This window comes from Hippoglossus stenolepis, chromosome 7 (assembly GCF_022539355.2).
Source record: "Hippoglossus stenolepis isolate QCI-W04-F060 chromosome 7, HSTE1.2, whole genome shotgun sequence".
NCBI classification, from domain to species: domain Eukaryota; kingdom Metazoa; phylum Chordata; class Actinopteri; order Pleuronectiformes; family Pleuronectidae; genus Hippoglossus; species Hippoglossus stenolepis.
This window is the reverse complement of record NC_061489.1, coordinates 26,135,816-26,157,686: the sequence shown is the minus strand read 5'-3', so window position 1 is coordinate 26,157,686 and position 21,871 is coordinate 26,135,816. Positions and strand designations below refer to the sequence as shown.

The window sequence follows — 21,871 nt, the reverse complement described above, 5'->3', positions numbered from 1 at the left end:
GCACTGGAAACAAACCTGGTTGATGTAATATCTAAAACTTTTATAGCGTCTTTATTGCTTCCCCCACATCACGCAGGCCTGTGAGTAATCGATTGTTTGTTCTAATTAGACTCCTGTACATGTAAGTCACGTAGCCAACGAGCGCCTGCGGCTAACTTTAATGATTTTTACCGTGCATCTCCAACCCTATGATTCTTCTCTATGGCTTAACCACAGTTGCATGCTTGTGTGTGAGTGTGTGTGTGTGTGTGTGTGTGTGTGTGAATGACTCTCAGATGATACCCCCACCCCCCCCCCCCCCCAGTGGCCTCCAGCTCTCCTCAGCCTGTGACAGGGAGAGTAATTGGCCATCAAAATAATCCAGACCCCTTCCTTCATTCGCAGTAGCCGCCGGCGAGTGGAATTATACATCGAGTTTAGCCGGGGACGTTTAACACAAAGTGTGCGTGTGTGTGTGTGTTTGTGTGTGTGTGTGTGTGTGTGTGTGTTAGTGTGTTTGTGTTGAACTAAAGTCTCGTCCATATGTTTCAGAATAACGATCCCACCTCTTGACTTATTGGACGTTAGCATTTTCGTAACCGTGCAAAAAAAATTAAAAACCATTTTTCTCCCGCCGATGATGATGAAAGGATTATGAATAATGGGATTAACGGAAACGGAGATTGAATTTGTGCACAACGATCTAATTATTCCACAGACAATAGCCTCATAATGATGCTTTGTCCACAGATTTGATTAAGTTTCTACGCGTGGAAAGTGCAGAGCTGCGTTTTCGGACCCAGTCTGGGTGCAGAGCAGCTATTATGGTGAAGTATTAGTTGGTAACAGCCTAATGCCTCTTTAGTGATGAATGGAAAAGTACAGAATATACATCATTAGAGAGTATTATCAGGATTTTGTGTATTTTTATCGACTGAGGATTAACAGCAGTTCATTAAGCAGACATTAGTTTTTATCTCCCTAAACGATGCAAAGCCCTTCAGGATTCTTTGGGCTGCGTTTTTTTTTTCCACTCGGCATCTTTAATGTTCCAAACAAAGAGCGGAGCATCTCTGCCTCCCGAGGATAAAAAGCACAACGCGAGTTTCTGAGCGAGGTCGGAGGAACAAAGTCAGAGATGGTGGAAAAAGACGTTAACAGCTGCAGGAGTTCGAGTTTGAGGCTTAAATGATGTTCATGTGTTTCCCGAACTTTACTTCATTTCTTCCTTCCCCTCAGCAAAATGGAGAAATAATGGGAAAAGCAAAAAACACAGAATCAAAGCAAATCGTACAAAAGCTGAAAGTGATATTCAGCTTTTTCCACATTTCACTTTAATTATTTGAATGTAACAAAGATGTATTAACATTGTGTCATAATCTCTGGGTTCATTGAGCTGAGTTAATGATGTTCTGCGGCTTATTGGGTCGATCGCCTCCGGGTCAAACCTCTCGCCTTCTTGGAAAAGGACATTCAGAGACGCAGATTAAGTTCTGAAGGCCGAAGTCATGTCCGGCGCCTGAAAGAGAAAAGGCGTCTGTGGGTTTGGCCGTCCTCCACGCTCTTCACCGTGTCGCCGCTCCTGCCGCCAAGTAATCGCATTTGTGTTTGTACAACCTGGTAATACAGCAAATCAATGGAGCCGCCGCGAAAAAAGGCCCGAACGCTATTTACTTTCACCTTGACTGGTTCGTCTGAAAACCACCTTGAATGCAGCGTCCCGCCTCTGAGAGGAGAGCGGACGGACGCCGGAGCTTCTGTCGTGATGGATTCCTCTGAAATGACACTCGGAGTCAGACCCACGGCTCTTTTTAAGTCTGGAGAGCGGATGTGAAATAGATTTTTCCTCGTTCTATTTCCTCAGGTTGTGATGAGATGTTTACACGTTTTTTTCTCCTTCTCAGCGACTCTGGAACAAACTTGCTGCTGCTGCTGTCACGTCGTTGGACACTGATGAAGCGTTAAAGCAGCGAACACGGGCTCATTTATTCGGCCGCTAGAACCCAGACTCTCGGTTTCACTTTGTTTAACTTCCTGTTGTCTTCAGTGTTTCTCTGTCGCTTTCATACACGGGAACAAAATGAAGGAGATTCACACACGATCACACTCACAGTACAAAATACATGAGAAAACAAGGTTCGGCAGCAGAATCTCAAATGCACGTTCAATCTTTTTATCCACTTTCAACTAATATAATGTTCTTTATCAGATAATGTTTCATAAGAGACGTTGAACACTTCTTCTTCCTGTTGACCTTTGAGAAAAAGACCAATTACCAAATAACCAGTTTTATCCATTTATCACATTTTTGCAGAACCCTCAGTTGTAGAATAAGTTTTTCTGAATAAAATCTGTTTCTATGACTCTGGATGTTTGGAAAGCTGCATCTCGAAGCTCGATGAAAGAATCTCAGGCCTTTTGGACAGAATTTCCCACATTGCTGGTTTTGCACGGATTCAAATATTAATTTTGCTCGTCAACAAAGAAACAACCAAGACGACCGAAGCTTTGTTTGTGGGTTTGAGAAGCTGAAAGTCTGTCGTGTGCAGGTTCCTCACAGTAAATATCATATTTATCATATTAACAATAGATGAAATGAATCCATGCAGAGTGAGAAGTGAGGCTTGTTGTGATAAACCCACAGAAGAAGGGTTTTTTTTTATGAAGATTTAACATTTCAGCTCATTATTTTGGTTTTACAGTTAAAAGTTTATAAAGTTAGAGACTAGCTGGTGAACTTCTGAACATTCAGAAGCTAAAAACATTTCTCGGATGTTATGAGATAATAATGTTTTCTGTAACTGTTTAATGTCATAAAGTGAAGATGTTTCATGATTGAAGCGTCTAAAGTTTCCTCCAGCTTGAAACTGACAGGTTCAAAAGTTTCCTCATCAGGCGTGAAGTCATATTTGTTGACTATGAGGAAAAGTTCGGACGGATTTTGTTTCCTGACCAAGTTATCGAACGCCTGTCGAACATTCGCACAAGTCGACAACTCGAGAAAATACTCTCTCTCTTACTTCCACTTCTCTAAACTCTTCTACCTCCTCTCTCCGTGTGTCTCCCTCTCTTCTCGCCCGCTGCAGGTCCGCCGGTCAACGTCACCTGCAACATTTTTATCAACAGTTTTGGGTCCATCGCCGAAACAACAATGGTAAGCTCAATTATTCTCAGCGTGACTCTGTAATGCAACGTGATGTGCAGTGTTTGTCATTACTTATGCATCACTTGTGTGTGTCTGTGTGTGTGTGTGTGTGTAGATGTGGATGATTGGGCGGCTAATAGAAACTGTCACATCTCGTCGCAGCTCCATTTCAGCCCGAGTCATTTCTTTCCTCTGAAAAATGCGATTAATTGAAACGACGCTGATATTCGGCGCATCCAAAGTTTCTTTTTTTATTTCCTTTCAAACATTAAAAGCCGTCTGCCCCCTCCGAGTGTTTAGAAATGTCTCCGCCTCATTGAGCCCGTCTCCCGTTTCCAACACTTCATTTGAAGCGCATCACCATTTGCATAACAACGCGTCGGCGGCGAGGCTGTCGTGAGTTTCTGCTCATTCATTACACGGAAAATCCATTAGTGTTAATATAACTGAACCATTAACCTTCAGAGAGCAACACGGCCCAAAGCAGATATGGCAACACTGAACCGCAGTGTGTGTGTCTGTCTGTGTGTGTGTGTGTGTGTTTGCATTTGTGACGACAGCATGAACGACAACATGAACGTGGTTAAAAACAGAAAAAACCCCGGAGTCGTTTTCACCAAATCCATATGATCTGTTTTCAGACCTGAGCTGTGGGTGAAGTCCAGAGAACTGAGCCCCAGGTCACGTCTGGAAGCAGCTTCACAGGTTGTGTGTTGTGTTGTTGTGGCAGTGAGTTGCTTTTAATAGTTTACAAATACACAACAATAATAATAACAAAACACATGAACAACAAGGTGTGGATATTTAGAAAAGGGACATTTATTCAACACCTCTCCATGAATGTTGGTTTGTTACGTTTCCAGAAAAGCGTTTGGTTTAAATCGGCTGTTTAAAGAAATAACTTGGAGGGTGGTTATGCAGAGAGGAGTTTACAGCTGCAGCTCCAGAAGGAGGTGCCACTCCTCAGTTTCTCCTCCTTGGATGTTTCTCCTTTCTTCTATCTCACTGGATCTTTTCTTGATAAAAATCGATGCTGGTCCAGGATGCTGCTGGACGATGTGTGATATCAATCATCTGCCTCCGCGGACCTGACTTCCCTTCTGTGAATAGATGTAATTGCGTGAAGCCCTGCTCCCAGTGTGAAGTGGTAACTGGTGTGTGCGTGCTCACACACGGAGGACCACAGTCGCTGCTGCTCTTATCTCACTAAATGAAGTCCTGCACTAATTGGATTTATCAGCTTTTATCAAAGCGGTGAATCCATTTTTAAAGTGGGAGCGACGCAGAGCGAGCAGGAGGCCGACGACTCCTCCTGGATGCAGTGCTGGTGTTCATTGCAGTGTGTAGCTCTCACTTTAAGCCCGGACTACACACACACACACACACACACAGACACACACACCTCATTCTGCTGCTGGGGCTGGAGCACGGTGATAGATGGAGCTGGTAGAATGGCGCAGTGCTTGTTCAAGTCCCGGCGGTACACGGCTTTATTCCTGTTTCAGCGCTCGCTTGCTCGCTCTCTCTTTCTCTCCCCCTCTCTCTCTCTCACACACACACACACACACACACTCAGATAGACGTGCAACCCCTTTTGTATCTCGATTTCCCCCCCCCCACACTTTCTTTCCCTCTTCTTTCTCACTTTATGTCTCTGTACCTCTGTGACACACACACACACACAGACACACACAAGCGTATCTCTGCGCCCATTGATTCCCTCTCTCGCCCTCATATGAAAAGCTGAAGAGGCTTTACACAGTGTTACTTAAAGTATTACTGTCCGCCTCAGCCCCCCCTCTTGTTCTCTCGCCTCCTGCTGTGAGCTCCGTTGGGAGCTTTTGTCGATATCGGTGGATGTTCAGGTGAATCTCGCAGTGTGAAGGAATTAGGTTTCCCCCCTGGGGGACGGAGGACGTGTTTAGCAGGAGTGTTTGTTGTGGACACCGGACTTGAGACGAGGCTGATGAGCTGAACACAGAGTCGACGAGCTAACAGCAGATCTGAGCTGCAAACAGGAAGATGAGATCTATATAATCTTTAAGTGTATAGTACGTAGATAATCTCTCCTTGTCACAGTGGTCACCATTACTCGTGTGGAGATTCTCTATTGGACAAATAGATCTGAACCATTGTCGTGTCTTCTCCATCTGTCTCTGAGAAGGTCAGCGTGTCCTCTCTCAGAGACATTATGTACTTTCCTCCAGCTTTTATCAATCTGACTTCCTGACTCAACCTTGTCTCCCCAAAAATAACAGCATGCGTACGAAGGGAAAGAAAGAGAATAAAACTCAGTTAACGAAATAGACTTTCTGTGACAACCTGATTTCCAAAGAAGCAATGGCGGCAGGTGAAAACGACAAAATATTATTTTTTATTTAAATACTCAACCGAACAGCTAATGGTAGACATGTTAAAACGTGAAAATTAGACAAATTACAAAGTACTACATGTTTTTTATTGAAGCTATAATAGATGTATCAAAGTAAAGTTCAAAGATCAGTTACGTAATTTTAAAATCTCAAGTAACAAAAGAAAGATGGAAAATATTTTTGCCACGTGTCTCATAGAAGTTGCGTTTCATCCATTTAACTAGACTTTATTTATATTTTAATAAAATCCTGAAACCAATGTTGAAATAGATAAAACTAACAGTTTTAAGATATGAACAGCAGCTGCAGGTGGAGATAATGTTCTTTTTGAACGAATGAATAAATGAAAAGCTTCATGAACATTTGTTAATTTGCAAATTGCTGTTTTGCAAACGAGTTGTTTTTAAACGTAACTACTCGTAGACTTCTTATATGTATATATAATATATCATTTATGTATTTAATGTAAATCAGACCTTTACATAAATGGTAAAGTTTACAGGAATGTGTCCGTGGACTGTTTCTCATAGTTTTACTTTTTACTCGGCAGCAGGTCACACGGGTTGAATCTGTGGCGTCTTTTCCTCCACGTCTTCCATCTGTGGTTCTGTGAACGTCCCAGTGTTCTGCTGCTGCTGGTGGTTTATTCTGAGGTGAAGAACTCACCTTCCTCTCTGAGCAGAGCAGATGCTGCCTCCTCCTCCTCCTCCTCCTCCTCCTCCTCCTCCTCCTCCTCCTCCTCCTCCTACCTGAGCCGCATCCAGCAGCAGCAGGATGTCACGGCAGGCGTGGAATGAGAATATGGCGGCTGCTGCTGCTGCTGCGTGTCGACGTTGCAGTTGTTGTCGTTGTTGTTAGAGGAGGAAGAGGGAGGCGAGGAAGAGGAGGAGGGCTGCAGTCTTTCATGCTTGGTTTGCTGCCTGAGTTTAATACATGCTGAAATCAGTGTGCTATTGTGTAAGTACAGCGTTTCCTCTGCTAATGGTTTCATAGCAGCGAGGCAGCAGTGGATGGCAATTTCTGGGTAGCACTTAACAGTCCAATGGCCTCATGTCAGGATATTAAACCTCGAGCATGAACCTGCAGTCGTCCTGGGAGACCTGCACATATGCCGACGTCCCGCTGCAGCTCTCCGCTGAACCACAGGGGGAGGGAGCGTTCAGGCTTTTATTCAAAATATCTGAATCACTTATCTGTTCTCCTCAAATCTACATTACTTCCTGGAATCGCTCGTCTTCTCCCTCGTTTGAGTCCTCGAGTGCAGCTGCGTCCGTCCCCCGCCGCTGGTTAATGCCCCTAATGTTGGTCCATCTGCAGCCTGGAGGAGCCGAGGCTCTGTGGACCAAACCCCCGTCCGCAGTCTGACCAGTTAGTCCAGTTAAACCATTACATGTTTAGACCGATTTAATGGGATGTGAAAATAAAACACTAACAGACAAAAGTACAAAGACGTGAACGGATACAAGTGAATCTCAATAAAACTAAAGTAAATGGATAAAGAAAAAACTGTAATTTAAATAAAAAGTCAATGTTAGCTTCACCCCCAACAGATCAGCTGTTAAACGCTGATACATGTGTAATATTTTATAATGTTATAAAAGATCTGGTTACAACTGCATCATCAAAAGCGTAACTCAAACCTATATTTTGTAAATACTTAACATAATTTATAAAAAACGAAAATTATAGTTTGAGGAAATTCAATTAAATTCTGAGGGAATATAAATCAAGACCACAAAATAATAATTCCAGCCAATTAAAAAGCAATAAATTAGATAACTAATACATTAAGGGAAAGATTTAGAAATTAGAAAAATAAGACACTGAAATCAAGAAAATCTGCTTTGTGCATAATTCTCGAAATAAACCAAGAGAAACGGAGATAATGGCTGTTCCCTCTCGTCTGCCCCTCCATCGACTCACTCTCCTCGTCTCTGCACCATTTCAGCCTGTTTATCATTTCGTGGAGCTGGAGCGAGAAGGCGACTCACTCAGGAAAGGTCGAGCTCATTTGTTTCATGTGAGATATTCAGTCTAATAAACATTGATAAACGGCGAAGGGCTCTCGCCGACACTCTGATTTGCCACGTGACTGGATGTCTCACGTGGTAAATGTGGAAATGCCACCTGCTGCCGCGGCCGCACCTCGTCCCCGCCTCGTGCTCCTGGTCCACGCTTCGAGGCCTAATGACGACTTCGCCCTGGACCGAGTGTCCGAGCTCTATTTTCTGAGAATAATTGACAATTAGGGCGACGGAGGGCCGAGTTAAATAACACCTCGAGTGAGGAGTGAAGCTCTGAGCGAACAGCTGATCGACGACATGTGTGGACAGAGACGAGCGAGGACAAGACACAGAAGGAAAAACTATAACTATGTGTGAGCAGCCATTTTAGATTATACAGACAGAGAAGCGTGAACTATTGTTAACGCACAATGAAATATAATTTCTAAAAATGTGTATAAACTAATGTTCCAGTCCCAAACAGCTCCTGCCTCCACTCAGGCTCACGTCCTCTCTCTCTCCGTCTAATCAATGTTTCCTGTTCGTTATCCAGACTGTGGCCGACGCCATTTTGTAATTTGTCGTGCCACAGATTCATAACGAACCAAAAATAATTCTCTAAACAATTCTCAAATTAGCAGGAGATCTCTCACTGGGTGTGTGTCTGTTTGCCATCGTTCCATAAAGTTGTCACCGTGCACGCAGACAGTCAGACCTCACGGTAACTAACTCAACAAATAATTGGAATAATTACATTTTTAAACTAAAAATATGAGATAGAAGAGCAGTCCAAAACACACACACACACACACACACACACACACACACACACACACACACAGACCCACACAGTCCGACCTGTAGGAGACGTATTGATCCTCAGTTAAACTGTGGAGGCTGAAGGTCTTGAATCCTCCTGGTGGAGGTTTGTTTCTGCTGGATTCTGGATTTAACCTCCTTCAGCTGAACGGAAACCTTTTTAAAACCAGCATCAGAATCCGTGAACGTCTGATTCAGTCCAGTGAAGATCAGCGGAGTCAAGAGTCAAACATCTGAAGATGTTCAGTAAATCCCATGAGGCTTTAAGGCTCCAGGTTCTGAACTGAATCTCACCTCAGGACTTCTGCCTCCATTTTCTATTGTTCACGATAATGGACGTCATTAAACTTTCATGAGGGACCTTTTGTGGGATTCATTTCTCATTTTCTAAATGTCTTTAGAAAACAACTGTGTCATCCTGAAGGTGGAATTTATAAGATGTTGAAACCAAAGAAGTTTTGCATCTGTTTTGTATTTAATGTTTATTTAAATAAAGTAATAAAAATAATCATCTTAATCATAAAAGTGCAGAAATTAGACATTTTGCTTGTAAAGAAAGATCAACGACAAACTGGCAGAATAAAGACTGATATTTGTGGCTGACTGTCACAACATTGGTGGATTGATCACGTGGCAATAATAATAATAATAATAATAGTATTGTCCCTAGAAATAAAGAGTCTCTCCTGTTATAACCTGAAGGATTGTTGCAGAAATCCTTGTAGGATCTGCGAGGAGTTTTGAGATCTATACATCCACGTCAGGGGCCTTGTGTTTGAAACACTCCATCTTCTGTTAATCTCTCCCTGACGCTTGTATCTCTCCATCTCCTCGTGTAAGACTAAAGAGGGAGCAGCAGCCCGGTGACCTTCAGCTGCCGTCCGGCTCGGCACCAGGACTCGCATCCGTCTGCACGTCTATATATAGAACCTCTGTATTCCTGTAGCACTTTCGAAATAAACCTTTTAAAAAAGTGCTTTATCAGGCAAAAAGCCTCCAAGACTCAGTAAAACAATAAGGATAGAGAGATTTAGTCTGTGGTGTTGGAGGCTGAGGAGGATCTGAGGCAGAAAACTGTCTCGCAGGCAGAAACTGATCTCAGATGAGGCCGCGAGCCACAACTCGTCGTGATCAGTAAAGTCTCTCACATCCACACAAAGCACAGAGCGACATATGGTTGAAGACCCATAACCACCTGCTCACCGGACCGTGACAATCCTGCCCATCATCCATCTCTACATCTGCTGGTGTCTGTCGATCCGCTCCTCGCTCTGAGTTACAGCTTCTCGAGTCAGCAGAGCAGTGACCCTTCACGGCTCGTTTCTTTACTCTCGTCTCTCCTCTTGTTTTAACGGGAACTTCTTCCTGCAAATATCTTTTACATCCCCCTGCTTTGTTCCTGGATTCATGCTTTACATCGTTTCCTGTTTTGTTTTGATTGAATTTCCCTGGTGGATCTATTTCCCTCTCGTCCCTGGAGCTCTGGAGCAGCTGTGGTGGTCGTAGGTGCAGAGGGAAGTGGGGATGGATGAACATGAGAGAAGATGAGGAGATGATGCACGTTGAGATTAAGTGAAACAAGCAGTTTGTCTGGTTGTTGCATCACATTCTGGTCGGTTTCCTGCTCCTGTGGTTTGGATGCTTGTGCAGTTTGCAACTGGTCCTGAGATGAGTCGGTCGTAACTCAGCGTTTCAAGACAAATTAAATCTACTATTAACTAATAAACTACTAACAATAATGATAATCATACCAATGGTGGAGAGAGAGAGCTCAACACACTGCAAATCAACAAAACAACTTCAGTTTGACGACACACATTGATGAGCTCCACTGAACTTCTCTCTCCCTCTAACAACATGTTGTCTCCCCGTCTCTTCCTCAGGACTACAGAGTGAACATCTTCCTGAGGCAGCAGTGGAACGACCCCCGGCTGGCGTACAGCGAGTACCCCGACGACTCGCTGGACCTCGACCCCTCTATGTTGGACTCCATCTGGAAACCTGATTTGTTCTTTGCCAACGAGAAGGGGGCGAACTTCCACGAGGTCACCACCGACAACAAGCTGCTGCGCATCTCGAAAAACGGCAACGTGCTCTACAGCATACGGTGAGTGGGGGGTTTGATCCCGCTCTTTTATGAGTTTCACGTTTTACCACATTTGCATAATGCAAAGCGAGTCCAGCTGTCACACCCCCGAACAAAGCAGGTTTCAGACAGAGGCTGAAAAGAGGAGCTGCAGCAGTGGACAGTCTGAGGAAAGTCACGTGTTTTCTGAACATTTTACAACACAGATCATAATTATCAACCTGAATGTGAGCAGAATACATCTCCTTTATAAAAACATGATAGAAACAGATGAACAGATGAAGGAGGGATGTTTGGAACCGACTCCTCCTGCTCTGACTTCCTGTCCCTTGCGTTCCACAACCTTCATCCTCTGCTGCAGAGGTTTTTATTTCCTCCCCGGCTCCACTTCCTCCCACTTTTTCTCTCTGTATCTGAAAAACATCCCTTCCAAGGCTCTCAGAGTTATGGCCGGCTTCAGCCCGACAAACCTTTTAGCTCGCCGCTGCCTCCTCGCTGTTATTGCCTCTGCTCAGGGGCGAATGAGAAGCCGCCACCGCCGCAGCAGCAGCCGCAGCAGCAGCAGCAGCCGGGGTAATCTACTCAGCCTCTTAGTATTCCAGCAGCGAGTCTGATCCGTTATCAACCTCAGTGTTCACCTTCATGTCCAGCAGCAGGAGGAGAGAGATTGGCCCCTAACAAATATCATCAGGAGGAAGGGATGAATGCCGCACTTTCATTTTTTTAGCTTGACAACATCAGGAGGAGCGCTCGGTTGATCAGCTTGATTCTTTTTAAATATGATTTGCTCAGTGGGGATTTTATCATCATGTATTTATGAAAGAGATACAGAATTTAAAAACAATTAAGATATTTGGCGTCTTGTTGATGATTAAATCTGAGAGTGTCCTTTATCAGAACATCTTTATTGCACCAAAGTTATCGGAATCAGGAGCAAACATTTTATCTTTGAGTTTCTTAGTTTGTTCCATGTTCCTTCTGCTAACTTGGACGAGGCGAGGTTCATGACTTATACTGCAGCCAGCCACCAGGGGGCGATCAAGACGTTGTAGCTCCACATGTCGGAGCTGTCATGTCGTCCATATTTATTTAATAATAACTGAGGTTTCATTGCTTTGTCATATATTGTGGTAATCTGAGTAAAGGAGTAATTCAAGTCACAAACTAATTTCACTGATATAAACCGAACTCCAGCTCCTCTTCTGTTCCTGCAGAGTCACGTGATTTCACTGCTTTCACTTCTGTTCTGCTCAAGGAAACTAAATTATCTTTAAAACAATCGTCTTTAGATGCTTCTTAAAGCTCATGTAGGAATCATCACGTTCTGAAGTTCTCCTCAGTATCAGATCCAGATGTAGAAACAGAAACTGCTAAAAGCTAAAAAACAACATGAGGCTCCACTGCCTTATTGCATTTCCTTCTTTATTTTCACTTTGTTTTATTAGTTTCAAGGTCACCTTCTATCCTGCAAGATATATGTAGGATTTCTATTGTAACCCCATCACAGCACCTGCAGTGTTTGAGGTTCAACTCCCCCTGAAGCTCTCAGGGGAGCCGAGCAAGGCATTAACTGCATCAGCATGTGGCGAGTACAGTCACGACGCCGCCGACAGAAACCCCGGCGCTGAATCTTACTCTGTGAGAAAGTGGAGCATCTGCAAAGACGACACCACGGGTGTTATACACATTCAGCATTCTGTCAGGGACTTGTACCGATGTGCCGACGCGGCAAAGTTTATTTGGTACACGGGGCCGAGCGGACGAGTGTGTCGTAACAGCGGGGGTGTCGTGTTGGAGCAGGAGGAATCACCTGCTGACAGGTCCGACTCCGCAGGAACTAAACAGGAGCTCGGTTCGTATCAGTGAAATTAGTTTGTGGCTTTAATTACTCTGAAATAACAGTTTAGAGATTAGTTCAGTTGTGGTGATTAATGGAGCTGGAACTTTACCTTTAACAAACTCCCTGATTACCACGATTCATCACCAAGAAATGAAACCAATTAGCATTTCCAATTAGATGACGCTAACTGGTATTAAAGGACATATTTAAGATGCACAGTCCTGTGATATGAATAGTTTAGTTGGTGGCTGACTGCAGCAAAGGTCACAAACACAGCCTCCTCCATGTTAGCAGATGGGACATTCTCTAGGTAGTTCTTATCAAACTGATGATGTATGTTCAAGTGTTCATGTTTCTTTTAGGTTTTAATTGGTTATTTAATGATATTAAAACGGGCTGAGACGTCATGATTGACAGCTGAGACTGACCCGTGATTGGTCGAGTGTGTGTATGGGCGGGACCTCGATACAGCGTCTATCTACCAATGAGGTCATTGGTGCAAAATGGCAGCGTTCACATCCGGGGATCTAGTTTAATAAAGACCAAGGTCCAGCCGTCAATATTCTATTATATTATTATTATCCACCATTGTCCTCACAAGATGTTTTAACTGCAGGAAACATCTTTGAGTTCCAGGTTTGAAATGTTCAGTCCCTGCAATATATTGAAGTGTGTGTTTGTGTGTTTCTGCAGAATAACACTGATCTTGGCCTGTCCCATGGATCTGAAGAACTTCCCTATGGACGTCCAGACGTGCATCATGCAGCTGGAGAGCTGTGAGTAAACACACACACACACACACACACACACACACACACACACACACACACACACACACACACAGTGAGGGTGTGTGGAGGCATCAGTCACTGAGCAGCTGGCAGGGTGAGAGATATGATATAGATTTCTCGTGGCCTTTTCATTCTCTGCTCAGACGTGAGAGGAATCAGAGCAGCTGATTTTCAAACAGTTCTGTTCTCTCACTGTCGGGTCACTGAGCAGCAAACAAAGAAGCGCACACGGCTCGCTGGTGTCGCGCTGATACTTGATTTGAAAGCTTCAAACGGAAGCGTCCAGAAACTGGAACGAAGGACGACGTCACTCGGAGACGGTTTCAACCTGGAGCCCTTCAACCTGTGTCCTCGTGTGAACAGTTCAGGCAGAAAATTAAAAAATTCAGTCGTCACGTGTTCATGTCTGAGTCGCTCGGAGCAGCACAGAGGTTTGAACACTAGAGTCTGTGTACAGCAGAGGAAAATACCTGTTATTGTATGTATTGGATTATATTTCATGGATTTAAATTTGCATCTTCGTTTTGCATGATCAGACGGATCCGGTGTAAACTAACCAAGACGTCTTAAGTACCGATTTTATCCCGATCGGCCAAACCACCTTCCCGGTTTTCCCCCCGGCACTTAAACGCAGCTCGATCATCCTCCTGCTCAGAGGAGGAAGTAATGAACTCGGGTGATAACGGTCTGACTTCCTGTTTCCTGTTCTCTCCTCCAGTCGGCTACACCATGAACGACCTCATATTCGAGTGGGATGAGAAGGGAGCCGTGCAGGTGGCCGACGGCCTGACGCTACCTCAGTTCCTACTCAAAGAGGAGAAGGACCTGCGCTACTGCACCAAGCACTACAACACAGGTGAGCGCCTCCTTCCAGCCCTGATCAGGTCCGATCCGATTTGTTTTTATTCTTTCTTTATTCAATATGATATCATTATTATTTTTAACCCAGTTATCCCAGCAGCACAATGGTTTAACCCAGTTTAATAGTTTTACCCAGTTCCCATGGATACGACCCTCAGGACGTTTTCTCTCCTCAGAGTCTGAAGCTTCATGTTTGTTCCATGTTTCATTAGATCTGATAGTTTTGGAGGGGTGGGGGGGGGTAGTAGTCTTTTTGGTTGAATGGAGGAAATTCATCCATCAGGTCCAGTCCAGCAGGGAAATACAATAACTGCTTATGAAATTAAACGTATCTCCATGTTTCCTCCGTCCTTCTCTCCCTGTTCCTCACTTCACCTGTTTCCTTTTCATCAACCCATCAGGCCTGGTTTTTATTTGACCTCTAATGTCTCCAGATTTAGTTAAACAGAGGGAAGTGGAACGAAGGTTGTGACTCTGTCTAACGAAGGGAGCGTCTTATCTAAATCCAGACTAGGTGATCACGTCCTCTTTGAGAAGAAGAGACGCGTGTTTTCCTGGAGACGCTGCTGAACTCCTGTGTGAGTCAGAGACGGGATTTTCTTTTTCATTTGAACGTGTGTACGATGTGGAAATAACAGGGAAACGACACTGAGGTGGGAATACATATTCCCCCGAATGTTGTTTTCTTTCCCTTCCTGCATCATGAAACTTTCAGTGCGGCTCAGTGACGAGGAGAAACACGACGTTCTGAGAAGTTCCCGAAATAACTGCTTTTATTTACTCACTGATTTAAAGTTTATTTTCAGGGGAGAAGTGGAATCAGCATAAAGAAATGAAGGATTTGAGGTGAAACAGGGAAAGAGAAAAGAACAATTGGTCAAAGATAAAGTGGATTAGAGAGAAGATGGAAACGTGAGAAAGGAAAAGGCAGAAAATAACAGTATAGGCGAAAAATAGAGAAACCTGCGGAGGAGACGGAGGAGGAGAAAAGCAAGGGGGGAATAAAAGAAAAGATGGGGAGGATTAAGAGAAAGCACTAGAAGGTAAAAACAGAGGTAAAGAACAAGCTGCGTCGTGTGAATGAAGCTGAGCAGCAGCAGAGAAAGAGACGAGCGAGGAGAATGTATCCGAGGACGGGGGGGGGGCGGCCGCCACGCTCTGCTTCTCCCTCCAGGTCGTCCAAGTGTGGCTGGAACCATCTGTGCAGGTTCACCTCGCCAGTCCACCATTCACACTCCAGAGAAAACACTAAATAAATATATATATATATATATATACAGTATATACACAGTCGGGGTGTATAGGAGGTTTTCTGAAGGCAGAGCTGGAACAAGTTAAGTTTGTTCTTCTGCAGGAAAAACGAGAAGCAGAGTTTTCGGTGTGAAGTTAAAGCGACGTGAAATGTTTCTGTTAAATTATATTTCTTTACATCGCTTAAACTAAAATGTGCAAAGCAAACGTGCGTCTCAGCTCCTGCACATAACGTCTGTAGAGTTCGTCTGTGACTCTTGTTTGTGGTTCGTCTTTAAATTAGATTCAATTTAAACAAAACAGAAAACGACAGACAGGACAGAAGGTCGTTTTCATTACAGCGTCTCACTTTGACTTTTATACACAACACGACGTCAGGATCAGATGCATTGTGGGTATTTCTCATCTTTATTTTGGCTCAGACGGTTGTTGTTCTTATCAACACACACAAAAGTGTGCGTGTGTGTGTGTGTGTGTGTGTGTGTGTGTGTGTGTGTGTGTGTGTGTGTGTGTGTGTGTGTGTGTGTGTGTGTGTGCAGTTGGCTGATTAGTTCAGATTCAGAGCCATCACTCACACTGAGGTCGACGTCTCCTGTCGCCACTGAGGAGATGAACGATCCACCTCCAGACGAGAAGCTTTGACACGACTCTGCACCACAGACACACACACACACACACAGGCACACACACACACACACACAGGCACAGTTTAAATGCACACATAATCCATACCATCATGCAAACACACAATCTGCACGCACAATGAAGAGATAATCCTCAGCTTTGTTATAAATGCATTTAAAATGTTTCCACACAGAGTCGATCTTACACCGTGTTCCATTCCTGTTATGGTCTGTTTCCTGTCAGAAGACAAAATGAAACAGGATCAACAGTTTAATCCACAACGAACTGAAAGACCTGGAGCCCAGTGGATTTTATTACACTGAAGTAGAATATTGACTCAGGCAGATTCTGCATTATTTGCTAATTCTGAGGTTGATTTGTTTCTTATTATTATATAAATGATTATTCCTTGGGTTTCACATTTTGCTGCTGCTGCGTCACAGCGTTGACAATCAACCAAACCATTAACGTCCCATTAAACCAGGAGCTGCACGAGATTCTGCGTCTTTTCTGTCAAATCTGACTTTAACAAGTTCAAACCTCTTTAATGTGAATTCTTCAAGGACAATTTTCTCTCCTCTCTCTCCTTCCATATTTCTGTTTCTCCCCCTTTCTCATCTCATCTCCGGCCCATTACTCTCCAGCCATGCTGCTCCTCTGTGACTGTGCACGTACTCTGTGTGTGTGCATGTGTGTGTGTGTGTGTTAGCGTGTGTGTTAGCGTGCACACGCCTCGCTGCCTCCCAATCAAACTTTAAAAGGGAATTAAGGTGTCGTTTTCCCTCAGATTTATTAGCTGCAGTCTATTGTGACTCTGGAGAGAGGGAGTAATTCTCTTTATCTCTCTTTCTCTCTCACTGTTGTCTTTTTATTTCTTTCCATCCCTCCATCCACGGGCCCACACACGCACACACACACACACACACACACACACACACACACACACACACACACAAAGAAAAAGTCATGTTTGAAATACTAATCACGGTTTCTTCTGCATTGCGGGACACGTTTGTTTTCTGGCTGATATGTTTGTTGTGTGTTTGGGCGTAGGACGTGTTTACACACACACACACACACACACTAATGCACCTCACCCAAACCTTAGCCAACACTGACATTAACTTACTCTATTTTACTCTTAGTCTAACTCTAATCCCTACACCATCATCAAGCTACACACAGTCTGACTATACTAACTATTCTACCGATGCTAACTAGCTCCTAGCTGCAGGAACTACAGGTCTATAAGCTCTAACTGGGCTCGGGGCTACAACAGTGAGTGAAAGGCTGAAATACATTTATCCGTCTGCACGGAAACCAGCTGGATTGGTTTTGCTCTCCTGTAAATGGACTCAGTTTATTTAGACGTGTATTTATGCAGCACGTTCATCGGGTTCAGTTAAACTCAAAGAGTAAAGGCAGCACCTTCCATGGAGGGTGGAGCTGTGGGGTTTGTTATGGTCGGAGGTGCTGGTGCTGTACTGCTATAGCATGCACATTGGAGTGTGGAGTAATGTGTGTGTCCATGCATCAGAAACACACACAGGGGTGTGGAGCACACACACAGACACACACACACACAAACACACACACACAGTGAGATGTGGGCCCGGCTGAATAATTTCAATCTTCTTATCAGATGGGAAATATGGACAGCACTTAAAAGCTCTGAAGTGTATCACAGCTATAAATCAAGTGCAACCTCATCGACTCTCCTCCTCCTTCTCTTCCTTTCTTCCTCTCTTCATCCTCCTGCTGCCGCTGTCAGCCCCCCCCCCGTCCTCTCACATCTTCCTCCCCTCCTTCATCCCTCTCTCCTCTCGCTGCAACATCACATTTCCTCTCCCCCTCTCCTCTCCTCCTCTCCTCTCTCAGTCTTTTAGGGTTAACTCTAATTGATGAGGCTGCCTCTCTATTGATCCTCTTTGATTAAATGGATCGTCGGCCATCTCGCTCTCTGGCTCCGCGGTGGTTTATTATGAGACCCAGCGCGCTCATTACATTACAGCAGGAGAAGGAGGGACATTTGTTACTGTACTGAGATGTAAATAAGCCCACTGCAGCTTGACTTAATTTAATTATCTCTGGTGCGGACTTTCCTTTCATTTCTCTACATAGCATCTGTATTTTCTCTGAAAAAACGCATGAATTAAATTAGTATTTGTTGCTTTAGGCAGTGATATGCATCAAAAACCTGCAGCCATAGAATCTCTAATCTAAAGGTTTGATTGGCACAAGTAAAAAAAACACCGTCACGGCGTGTTGAGCACCACTCGTGCTGTTTTTCTTCTTCTATTGCATATTAGCGTCTCGCAGTAAAACAGGAGCAGAGAGATTAGCAGAAGGAGGTGAAGCTCAATCCCTCCTTATCTCTCTGCTCCCTCTTTTTTTTACGACAACCCGCTGCGAGCGTAAACACCCACTGTGAGTTTCCCTTCACAGCTTCACAAGGACGAACGCCGCTGCCGGCAGACTGCAGCCCCACGCCGAACACAGAGCGTGCAGTTTAAGAGCGGAACGCAACAAAGGTCACGTTAGGGGGCCGTGAAAAACAAAGATGACACCGGGAGGGATTAAATTATTCACGTATTTGTCTCAGGAAAGAGGCGGATATCTGGAAAAATACTGATATCACAGGTGTTTGGAGGCTCTGAGGAAACGACTCCTCCCTCCACATGTCGGGAAAACTGACAAAGCTTCTGGTCGGAGTCTGGAAATCTCCTCCCTGACGTCCTGATGGTGAGGAACAACCAGTAGAACAGAGAGACTGGTTGTTGTTGTGTCGTTACTCCTCCAACAACAACACGGCGGCTGCAGCCTACGCACTGGAAATGTTTTTCATGATGCGATCACACAGTCGATAAACGTCTTTTATTGTTTTTTATGGCATTTTCTTTGTGCCGTTTCAGTGACAGTGCTCGTCTCTGCACATGATGAATTTTATTTGTGTACAGCCCAAAATACACAAATCACAATTTATCTCATAGGTCTTAACAAGGCGGGACATCATCTGTTCTTAACCCTCAGCAGGAGACAGGAATAAAAACATATGTCCAGTAGAGCACATCGACAAAATAACACATTTACAACATTGATGAGTAAAAAATTGTGTCTAATATAAATGCAGATGTGTATCAATGTTTAAAGTATTTATACAAAAGAAAATGTCCGACAGAGATGAAGGAGCAGTGATGAGGAAAGAGGTGTTGTCAGTAATACTTGTATATGTTGTATATCTATATAAGTAATGTTATTGTAATCATAACCCACGATCAACTGCCACCATCACAGTCATGATATCCATTAAAACAGGTTAAGAGACTAATAGAGAAATAGGGCAGCTGTGGCCCAGGGGGTAGAGCGGGTCGTCCACTAACCAGAAGGTCGTGGATCAATCCCCGTCTCCCCCATTCCGAGTGTCCTTTGAAAAGATACTGAGCCTCGAATAGACCCTGACGGCCGTGCTGTGCAGTTCATGATTGATGTGTAGTAGAGAACGTGCTGCACATACATGCACTGTGTGAATGTGTGTGTGTGTGTGTGAATGTTTGTGTGTGTGTGTGTGAACGGGTGAACGGGTTAAAGCATAAAATCCAAATCCACCTCCTGCGTCTGTTTTCAAATATTCCACATCTCCAGGTTCTTTCACTTTTCCGCAGACCTCGGCTTTTACGTCTGTCTGATTTCCTGCGTCTGTGTCACACTCGGGCTCAGTTTCACGCTGAAGAAAGACGACGTTTAGCCTCCGAGTTTGTCTGCGGCTCATCCTCCCTTTTCACCTCCTCTCCATCAGCTCCTCCTCTCCGATCCCTCGCTCTCACTCTCTTCCTCCTTCTCTCTCTCTCTCGCTCAGCCTCCTCCACCTGTTTTTCCCGGGGACTGTCAGTGTTTAGATAATGTGGCCTTTCACAGGACGATATCAGGGACTTCACGAACACTAATGGAGCCGCACCACCTCCGGGAAACTGATGAAAGAGCATTTTTTGCCTTTGAGTGAAGTTTAAACATCGACACCGGCGTTATTATTTTTCTTTTGTGTTCGGCGTGTTCTGCAAATTCAGTCATTTGCAAAGGAGAGATCCGTGTTGAGAGGACACCCACCGAGACGGAGAAGTGTCTCCATGAATATAAATCTGACGCCAGTCCTCTCATTACAATAATAATAGTTTTTTGGAGGATGCATCTCTAAAGTCTGTAAAAAATCAGAATAGATCTAAACTGGAAAATCACTCATTTCTCTACTAAAGTCCAACGGTCGCTTGAATGTGAGTTTGGACTTTGTTCTGAAACTATAAGATTCATATGAACTGTTGAGTCTCTGCTGAATTCACATGATCTCAACTTTCTCATGAAGACACATTTAAATCTGCTAGATTCAGATTATCTTTGGATCGGCGCTAAATTGCACATTATTCAAAGATCTCATTACATCTTAACTGGCAACTGATGGTTGTTTGTCTCTTTGTGACATCGACACCTCTCGCCCAGGATCCACTGGGTTTAGCTTCAGCCCCGTGCAGAAGTGACACAGCAAAAATATTCTCAAATATAAGCAGAATCCTACAGTAAATGTTCAGTGCAGATACTCACACATCTCACAATATGGACTTAAGAAATGTGGAATTAGTTTCAGCGTCTTAAAGGACAAAGGACTCATTTAGAAAAGCCTCAGTCGGTTCATCTGGTTCATTTCCTCACACAGATAAATGTGACTCTGATGTTTCTTCAGAGGTTAAATTGCCAGAATGACATTAGAATAATGCTCGTTCTTTTATTCTTTTCTTCGTCCTGGACTCAATAACTTCCATCAAGTCGCCCAACTATCTTCTTTTCATGCATTTCTCCTCCTTCCCAAACTCTCTCCCTGTCATCAGGCTCTCAGTAATAATCCTCCTCTTCCTCCTCCTCTTCCTCCTGCAGGTAAATTCACCTGCATCGAGGCTCGTTTCCACCTGGAGCGTCAGATGGGCTACTACCTGATCCAGATGTACATCCCCTCGCTGCTCATCGTCATCCTGTCCTGGGTTTCCTTCTGGATCAACATGGACGCCGCGCCCGCCCGGGTGGGTCTGGGCATCACCACCGTGCTGACCATGACCACGCAGAGCTCCGGCTCCAGAGCCTCCCTGCCCAAGGTGAGCCTGGTCCATGAAGGTTTGGGAATATCTTCTGAACACCACAAGAGGAGAGAACACGTTGAAAATGACAACTGAAAGAAATCTTTGGCTGTGAGAGATTTTCAGATTCAGGAGAAAAACATGATGTGTGTTGCGTGAGGTGGAAGGATTGTATAATTATATCCAGGGAGGCTGTAATCCCCCAACAACAACACACACACACACACACACACACACACACACACACACACACACACACACACACACACACACACACACACATCACTCACTCGTGTTTGTTGACATTAGGTGCTTCATGCGCTCTGAAAATTAAACAAGTGAACCGTGATTCCTCCGCAGTTCAGCTGTCACAATAATGATCACAGCTGAGCTTAGGTAGGTAGACACAGAAGAGCAGGAGGAGGAGGAGGAGGAGGAGGAGGAGGAAGAGGAAGAAGGAAACAGGATATAGGAGAGAGGAAGGAGGAGAGTTAGTTGTAATGTTGTTGTTCAAGCTGTTTACGTTATGACAGTGAACCTGCAGAAGTCAGTGATTTCTCTATGAACATAATGAGTGAAGGTATTTAGCTGAAGTTTCTCTCCCTGGAAATTTAAAAGATGCAGAGCTGGGAGGAAAGTCACAGCACACACACACTTCTGCTGAATGTCTTATGAAGTAGTAATGGAGTTTGCTAACGGCCAAGAGGAAAACTCCGGTGGTTAGAATCCTCAACTTAATGTCTGTGGGAATGTGTGTGTGTGAGACATCTGTGAGGACATGGAGGGACAGGACAGGAAGGAGGACGTCTCTGAATGAGAAACGATGCGGTGGTTCAGAGGTTTAGTTTCAGCGTAGATTTGAAAATGAGTCGGTCGCTGGTGTCCGCTCATAAAAACATATATATATTCTTTTTTAGAAATGTGATGATAAATGTATGAGTGCTGTTAATTCTCTCGCTCTCTCTCTGCCTGGATGACCA

General features: G+C 44.3%; 1 protein-coding gene across 2 annotated transcripts in view; it reads left to right on the top strand.

The window, feature by feature from the left end:
- glra1 (glycine receptor, alpha 1) overlaps positions 1 to 21,871 on the top strand; it is an 86,791-nt gene that overhangs the window by 43,488 nt on the left and 21,432 nt on the right. For both annotated transcript variants that reach the window (XM_035162322.2, XM_035162321.2), the window contains 5 exons: positions 3,066 to 3,133; positions 10,202 to 10,425; positions 12,938 to 13,020; positions 13,754 to 13,891; positions 20,695 to 20,909. In XM_035162322.2, coding sequence (XP_035018213.1) covers positions 3,066 to 3,133; positions 10,202 to 10,425; positions 12,938 to 13,020; positions 13,754 to 13,891; positions 20,695 to 20,909 — 728 coding nt within the window. The remainder of the gene's footprint in view (positions 1 to 3,065; positions 3,134 to 10,201; positions 10,426 to 12,937; positions 13,021 to 13,753; positions 13,892 to 20,694; positions 20,910 to 21,871) is intronic.